The 8,874-nt window shown below is 40.3% G+C and overlaps 1 protein-coding gene across 1 annotated transcript; it reads right to left on the minus strand.

The window, feature by feature from the left end:
- Nucleotides 1-535: 535 nt before the first annotated feature.
- Nucleotides 536-5,546, minus strand: ctsh (cathepsin H). The gene is made up of 12 exons (XM_079736358.1): nucleotides 5,388-5,546; nucleotides 5,157-5,188; nucleotides 4,963-5,068; nucleotides 4,604-4,674; nucleotides 4,379-4,483; nucleotides 3,946-4,032; nucleotides 3,308-3,363; nucleotides 3,110-3,191; nucleotides 2,725-2,793; nucleotides 2,197-2,303; nucleotides 962-1,093; nucleotides 536-799 (listed from the first exon to the last, which is right to left on the minus strand). Exons 1-12 carry the CDS (start codon nucleotides 5,467-5,469, stop codon nucleotides 730-732), a joined length of 999 nt encoding a protein of 332 aa, XP_079592484.1. The 5' UTR covers nucleotides 5,470-5,546; the 3' UTR covers nucleotides 536-729.
- Nucleotides 5,547-8,874: the final 3,328 nt, after the last annotated feature.

Consider the following 8,874-nt stretch of genomic DNA (forward strand, 5'->3'; position numbering starts at 1 on the left):
AAGACCATCTCAATGTCAAGAAAAACAGACACACTCATTATAATCCGGCAAAGCTTCCGATACAATAATCCAAGAGAAGGACATTATCTTTAGACCGATACGGAACCCACTCTGGTAGAGTTGCATTGTGCAGTGACGTTCGTTCCTTCCGAGCTGAGAATATCATTGTTGTTTATCATTATCATTTGCTTTCTTTCTTCTTTCTTCAAACACAATACGTTTTTGGGGTTTTATATGAACCATATATAAAGGGTTAATCTTACCTCCTTAAGATGCACTTCACAGAACGGGAAGTGGGACCTAAAAAATTGCCTCAAGTGTCAGCCATAATTTACTAAATGTATTTTACACAGACTGCACCTAACACATTAGTTTATAAACAAGTTTTGTTTCTTTTGTATATAAAATGGTAAGGCAAACAACTGCCACACACCTTTTGCATGTTATTTGGAACTGACAAAAGCTGTGGGCTGGTTATTTTAAATAAGTTCTGAATAAACCCAATATGCGTGACTAAGAAAGAAAAAAAAAGATATCCTCTATTTGTCTTTTATTCATATAGATTGCATTAACATCACCTGAATTTAGTGTTAAAGTCAAACATTTTTAAAATAACTGCATGAAGGTAGACAGCATTCCATGTCACACATTGACTATTCTTGTTCCCTTATGGTTTCACTTCCTGTTCAGCTTTCACTTCTTCTTCACTGGTTTTGGTTTTGTTGCCAGTCAGACCATAGGGTATGAAGAGCAAGCTGCCAGTCCACACATATTCCTTCCTCTTTCGATAAGGAAATACCTGAGGGAAACAAATCCTTTGAGACAGTGGAGTACAGAGCACATTCACACACACACACACACACACACACACACACACACACACACACACACACACACACACACATACACACACACATACACACACACACACACACACCCAGTGTTTCTGTTCTCTATTTACCCATCGATTCCCCAGCTGGGGCCCCAGGAGTTCTTCACGATCCAATATGGTGCCCCTCCTTCTTCCTCCACGCCATACCCCACAGCCAGCACGGCATGGTTCACAGCGTCCGTAGTGTTTCTACACATGGAGCTGAGAGCACAACGCAGAGGATTGGTCACCAGTTGTACTAGAACCCACCTGTACAATGTATTAGTAGTGTACTTGGATGGATATCCATCTTACATTTGGCTACATTACAAACCACAGTGTGACTTCTAAACAAACAGGATTGATCACAACACACTTATATATGTATATACATATTATATTATCCATATAACAACTAAAAGTCAAATAAAGTGCCTTTTCTCTGCTTCTATCCGTCACAACTTCATTGATTTGTCACTGGATTATCTCGTGTTTAATCTAGAATGTCAGGAATTTGACCATGACCCTACCTTCTTTAAAATTGAATAAACATGTGTATTGACCCCAATGTACGAACTGAGAGTTAGTCAGTAGAGAGCGACAATGTTTTTGAAAATAATGTAATGGGAAAATTATATTTTCACTTTCAGTTTTTCTAAGTGCCATTTGTTGGTTGTGCCTTTTCCTGGACCCCCGCCCCCTACTTGAGCAGAACACAGAAAACAGAGTTTCCTGTGTTCTGCTCAAGTAGAAGAATGCATAAGGGGATCCCTATTCCCTCATGACCGGTTTACCCTAGGCACAAAGGTTAACGTTAGATAACACTAGGAACAGGTAGGGCGGCCAGACAATACAAGGAATAGGAAACAAATCTTAGACCATGAAACAAATAACAACATATGGATTTTTCAATCACACATCATGTGGAGCAGAGCTGTTCTCAGCCTTCCTGACTGCCATTGTATAAGAAGTCCTTTCTTTTGCCCATGCATTGGACTTCTCCTTGCGGAGCTCTCAGAGAGACGCAGACCAAACTCCCATCTGAGGCCTCAGATTATTGTATGTTAGTTGTATGCTTGTTGTATGTTATTGTATGTTTACTACTCAAATAAATTAGACTCATTGTTATAAGTTTGGCTGACTCTTTAGTCTTAAACAGTTTATACAGAAACAATTGACGCGGTGCAAATTTCCCACCGCAATAAACAACCCAAAAAAGTCCCTACCCTCTTTTTCCCCTCCCTCCCTACGTTTGTCCGCCATTGAGAAGTGACCAACTGCACCTTTAAGCAGCAGTGTGTAGTTATGAGAAGCTGCCCCCTCACCTGGTATACACTCCTTCCTTGTAGTGCATGAAATCAGAGGTGACCTCAAAGCCAAGACTGACAGGGTTGAGTCTTGCAACTGCATCAACCATCGCCTTCTCATCATACTGTTTTTAACAGACGTAGAGTAATATCAATGGGTTGCAAGGAAGTCAGCTGGTCGTGGTTATGATAGTAAAACTGTTCAAATTATCAAGCTCAATGTCATTATGTAATGACATATTGTGCACTTTAATAGAACAATGATCAGTGCAAGTAACAAAATAACTGAAATATGACCAATGAACTGTGAGAATCCAGTAATAGATTAAGGTTTGTTAACACTATTATAAACTAGAGGTTATACTGTAACCAAATATTTTTTATTTCACATTCAAAAAGGCAAAAACAGGTGTTAGTAACAGGGGACTTCCAATGATATCTTTGTAACCCAAAATAAATAATTTACTTGACATTAGTCATTGAGTCTATGGTTATTTCTGTTCGGAATTTTGTGACTCGTGTTTGTCAAAATAGCTTCACACTCACAGAGGTTATGTTGATCACATCTCTGACGAAAGCAGCCTCCAACCCAGGCACAAATTGGCAGGGGGCATCCTACAACAGAGGCAGACCATTATTTCGCATGTATCAACAATAAGCGTGTCCCTAGTTTATCACCAGGTATGAGATAACCCATTAGAAGTAATTTTAAGAAATCAACCTTTAGTGAAATAACAAGTGTTTCAATCCAGATGATTGATGGATGGACCAGCCTACCAGTTGCTATGGTCTTCTGGGTAGGCTAATGATCTGTGTTCATCAGGGGGGTTGATTTTTTAAATAGCTTGTAATGGCTTTTCAACAGGACACCTGGCAGTGAAATAGGGGTCCTTTAATACATGCATGGTTAGTCTTTTAAGCAGGAACATACTGAGCCTTTGTAGGGATAGTCTTCTTCAGTCATAATGCCCCCGTTGTATCTGATATACTCAAACGCCTGACTAGGAAGCCCCCTGCAGAAACAAAACAAATAGTGTTCATTAGCTCACTGATAAGATGTTGGTCCCTATAGTTAAATGATTTATTGTAATGGACCATTCTTGAATGGCTTCTATTTATACTTACTTACCCATTGCATCCGTGGTTGTTGAAGGCCTGGGCACAGTCTACTAGTTGCTGCTCAGACTGAAACAAAAGCAACAGAAACAATGTGATTCAACAGATATAAAATATACCTGATAATGGATAAAACACCATGACCATTCATTTACAGCAGACATTTTTAATTTCCAACAACTGTATTTAAAAGGTCAAAATATATTTAGTGAATGTTAAATATTAGATATATTACATTTATTGTTAACTTATTAAACAAGTATGGATAATGACTGATATTGAGACTGATTGTTAGTCATTACTCAGAACTTCCACTATTTCAAATGCATCCCTCCAGCAATTGATATTCAAAGGGCCCCTATATTTTCCCACCTCCCAACATTGGACCCCCTAGCATCTGGGCCCTGTTTCGGTTTGAAGCTTGTCATGAATGCACATGTTTCATGTTTAAGTTATCTACAAGTTCAAATATGAGCAGCAGTAGGCCTCATCGAAATCAGCTGTTCGGAAATTGAAAATCCCAGCTCTATTCAGAGTTCTAGTCTATGTTTAAAATTACCTGCCACTGTTTGACCCCTGGTGGTCAAACAGGGGCCCTCTAAACTCTCTAAAGGTAACTATTGATGGATCACTGATGGACTATAGTCTTACCAGTGGTCGGAGCTTCCCTCTAGCAATGGCAGTGACAGACTCCAAGCAGCCAGTGGTGGAAAATGTCCAGCAACTGCCACAGTTGCCCTTGGGAGACAAACAAAAACAAAACATAGTCTTGTCAACGTGAAAGTGGAACTTTCTTTGCCGTATGGTACAGCTATCGCTTATTAAACTGAATGAAATATTTTCATGGTCCAAATGTACATTTCTAAATTACATCCACACAAGTCTTCAGACAGCCACAACCGGTTACATGTAGAATGCAAATAGCTTGCAATACCATCCAATTTGATTGTGGTTGTTTTGGATAAATCTACATCATACATCTAGGTGGACACGCCCACGTGTGATTTCACTATAGTGGCCATAGGCTAATCAACATCTAACCTGGGGGGTGACTTAGGGTTCATTTTAACTAAGAACTGGGTACCTGGTTCTTGACTGGCGTCACAAAGTTGCCTAACTTTCTCCAGTCTATAGAGTCAGGGTAAGGTCCACTGCTGACTACATGATTCCCTTTGGTCGCGGAGCAGTTCTACATACACAAACCACCATGGGATTACTTGTCTTGTCTATTATAAGAGTTGGAAAGAAATGTGAACATATATCAACATATATCAGTAGCAACTGTAAATGTACAAAAAATATACTTTACCTGAGGCTCGGTCAAAAGATATGACTTCTTAAATTCTCCAAATGTCATGTCTGTGAACTGACTGAGCCCCACTATGGAATAAATGGAATGATATTTACACTTGAGATGAGCATATAGGCATTATCATGGACTTTCATACAAACAGGATTCACTGAGTGCTTAACAACAGTAATTAAGATGATATTAAACAACACAGCCACATACAAACAAAATGCAGACCTACAAAAGCGTATGTACGAAAATGTGCCTTCATTTTTGGGTATATATTTACTAGACTAGATGCCTTAAGATGCTTCATACAAAGAGAGAGTGCGTATGTTGTGCAACAATAAAACAATCTGACTTTAACATCCGCCTACTTTTGAAGGAATGGTCCCCGGCATTGTGTTGATCGATTGTCCTCTTGTTCTCGGTGAATATCCGCAGCCGATATCTGTATTCTGTCAAGTCATAGTCCTTACTGTGCTGTTGATCGAACCCAATAAGCGGAGAACAATGTCATGATTATATTACCCTGACACTATTCAGTTTTGGTTACTCATGTTGCACATACCTGTGACATCCATGTTTTGAAATGATACTCATCTGTTGAGGACAAAATAAATGGGTTATTATTACACCAGCTACTATATTTTCCACTTAACAAGCAGACTGACGCGGTATTTTCTGAAGGGCGGAAACATCCAGCGCAACACAAAATAGAATAGACACAAAAGTTATGAGCAACAAGGAAATTCCAGATATCGGGCGATTAAATTCAGTTCTTCACATTTAATACACCGACCTTCCAGTGGAACCAATGGTGTTAATTTCACTGCATATATAAGTGCAGTGAAAACCCCGACAGCGGCAGTGAAGCGGGACATGCTGTAGTCTTGCACTCTCTGTTGTTGTGCGCTGCACTTCCTTTAAAGACACACAGCCTGCTCAGCTGAGGTTACGTTTGGAGCCTCCCAAACCATTCTGATCAAACGGCGCTCCTTTCCGGGGTTTATGCAAAGTGAGTGTGTTTTCAAACACTGCCTTTTATGGGCTGTATTGCCACTTCCAGAAATTAAAAAAACAGTTGACTGAATTGGTTATAATCTAAAAATCACGGATCTGTTATTTTAACTACGGAACTACGGTAAACAGCTTGTAGCGAAACTATTGTAACTTAAAGGCATAGACACAGCCCCCGCATTGACTGTATGCAAGAGCCGTTATAGTCCATGCATAAACCAAAAATAAACAAACTAAGTATTAAACTCTTCATATTAAATGTAGGCTACTCGAGTTTTCGCGTGGGCGTTGCGCGCGCTCAACCTCTAGTTGTAATTACTGTAACGGGGGTAATTGTTCAATGGAAAGTGTAGTAAACTATGCATGCAAATCAATTATTAAATAGCTTTTAATGTTAAAATGCAAGGCAACTACTATTGGTTAGTTGAAAATAATAATCATCTGAAGAATAAGTCCCGCCTCCGAGGCACCGGTTCCATCGGTCAAAAATGTCTATGGGGAATAACATGGTGTTTTTGAATGATCGTACATAACACTCTGTAGGTGGCGAAGAAGTAAAAGCTGCTCACCTTTTGAACTACACATTTTTTCCATCTAGATTCCACTTGGGTTTTGGATTGTCGGTGCCATTAAAGTAGTTAACTATTATGAAGAAGCATTAACTTCTTCTTAATAGTTAACTACTTTAACTAGTTTTGGATTGTCGGTGCCATTAAAGTAGTTAACTATTAGGAAGAAGCATTAAATTCCTCATAATACTTAACTACTTTAACGGCACCGACAATCCAAAACCCAAGTGGAATCTAGATGGAAAAAGTGTGTAGGCCTAGTTCAAAACGTGAGAAGCTTTTACTTCTTCGCCACATAGAGTTTGTTATGTACGATCATTCGAAAACCCCATGTGATTTCCCATGGACATTTGTCCGATGGAACCAGGAGCCTCGGAGGCGGGACTTATTCTTCAGAGGTCTATTGAGATTAAACATCTCTTCAAATGTCCAGGCCAATACAGGCAGTAGTCGCCTACAGTCACTCATAGCATAGCCTACACACAAAACATAAGAAAAATAAAACAACTAACAGTCCGCAGGGGGGAAGGGGGATATCAATATCGCCAGACTTTTCGGTAGGCTCAAGGAGGCGGGTAATATTAAGTTTGAGCAACAAAGTGTAAAGACATTTCGGGAGGCTCAAGGAAAAGTGTAGTCTTGTGGTGGACTCTATAGACATAATTCACCATAGCATACTGTGTTATTGACATGTTATCGTTGTGTTATAGGGAAACTGTCTCTTTAAGATCACGTCACTTGTGTGTTGATATGCCGGTCGTCGCAATGTTTGAATTTAACGTTTTTTATGTGACAAAATGAACGACCTGCCGTTGCTTGTCGAGGTGAGAAATGTCCCTTCCATTATTTTATCGCAATTCATATAGTCTATAGACAGAACGTGTTACCTGGGAGAGTTTGCCGCCGGCGGAGCCGTTATGTTTAAAAACAGAACGTCTTACCTGGGCGAGCGTCGCTTCGGTGTGTGCCGTGCGTGTGTTCTTACCTGCGCGTGTGCCCATGGCGGAGCCGTTAAACGTCTTACCTGTGCGTGTGTGTGTGTATGTGTGCATACGTGTATGTGTGCGCTTCCATGTATGTGTCGCTGCCTTTGTGTTGACGTGGGGTGTGTGCGCGTGCTTGTGTGTGTGTGTGCGAGTATGTGCGTGCTTTTCCGTGTATATTCGTGCGCATGTGCGTGCTTGCGTGTGTGTTCTTACCTGCGCGTGTGCCGATGGCGGAGTCGTTAAACGTCTTACCTGTGCGTGTGTGTGTGTGTGCGCTTCCGTGTATGTGTCGCTGCCTTTGTGTTGACGTGCGGTGTGCGTGCTTGTGTGTGTGCATGTGTGTACGTTTCCGTGTATGTTTGTGCGTGCTTGCGGCGTATGTATGCGTTCGCGCTTAGCACATGCGCACTTGAGTAACTTGAGCACCAGGTGCGACAGGCCTACTATTATAAGGTATATGCAATGCTGTAGCAAGCGCGACTGCACCCACACAAGCATTTTATTGCGAAACTAACGTCTCCTTGAATTATCCCTTGAACATCGTAACGCTATTCAATTCTATACTGTTTAATCTTACATGGCTTATTCTCTTGGTTTGCAGATGAACGTCAACCTGCCACGTCAGGTGTCATCCCTGACCTTTCACAGAGGGTTCAGGGCCCTTTTGCTGGGTTTCATTTGTCTGCTAAATACTTTAAAGAGACTTTCCCCTGAGAAAGAATAGATTTATTAAGAAGAGGTAATCAGGAAAGAATACAGTTTTATACAAAACTGGAAATACTTGTCAAGCTGCTGAAATAGATTGAACGATGAATCTCATACCGTCGGGTATTGCTCAATGCAAACATTTGGCGTGTCTGTTCATAGATTATAGATTCTGTGAATGGGTGTAGAGCACAGTACACAAATTGTTCTAGATATACTTTTCATTTATATACGTGGAAGTGGTACATGCCCGCCACCTAAGCCATAAGTGAGTTTCTTCTATACAAAGCTTGTAAAAATACATATAAATGTTTCAAGAATAAGCACAATATTACTACTGCAAAGTCCTGCTAAAACATTTTGAAATAGACAGGATTCTGTATGTGTTACACTCATAAGTATTAAACATTTGTGTTATAGTTGTCATACACAGAAAAGCTAGTACAGAGTTGAAAGACCATTAGTGGAGCACTCATTTCAAGAGAGTTGCTTGTAACACGTCACAAGTTAGGGGAGCTCAGACTGCCTGTACATTATTGTACACAGCAAACGGCTCTGTTGGACTGGCAAAGCAGATAACCAAAAGGTGTTTAAGGGTCGTTTTGGGATTAAGGCAACACAAAGAAAAACTTAGATAACATAATAATGTACTGGCCAAAAATAAGATATGCTGTTACTGTAAAACAAAGCTCCCACTGTCACATAGAGGCTTGAGAAGAGATGACATTGGGTGACATTTTTATCTGCTACATAGGTTTCCCAGTATTTATTTACATTTCGTTTCAGCCCACCAAGGGAATAAAAAGAGGGAACCAAAACATTAAGACCCTCCACGCTTCTCCCAATATCCTCATCCATCAATGGCACCCTTATGACCCTATTGGGATTAGTTAGGGTAAACTGTAGGTTGAATTAAACCATGCATCATGCCACCAGTTTACAATTGGTCCCTTTTTTCAGTTGGGAGCTAAGGAATACAGCGGTATCTAGGAAAGAATGTTATAGGTAA

This window comes from Pollachius pollachius, assembly GCF_949987615.1.
Source record: "Pollachius pollachius genome assembly, chromosome: 5".
Classification (NCBI taxonomy): Eukaryota; Metazoa; Chordata; class Actinopteri; order Gadiformes; family Gadidae; genus Pollachius; species Pollachius pollachius.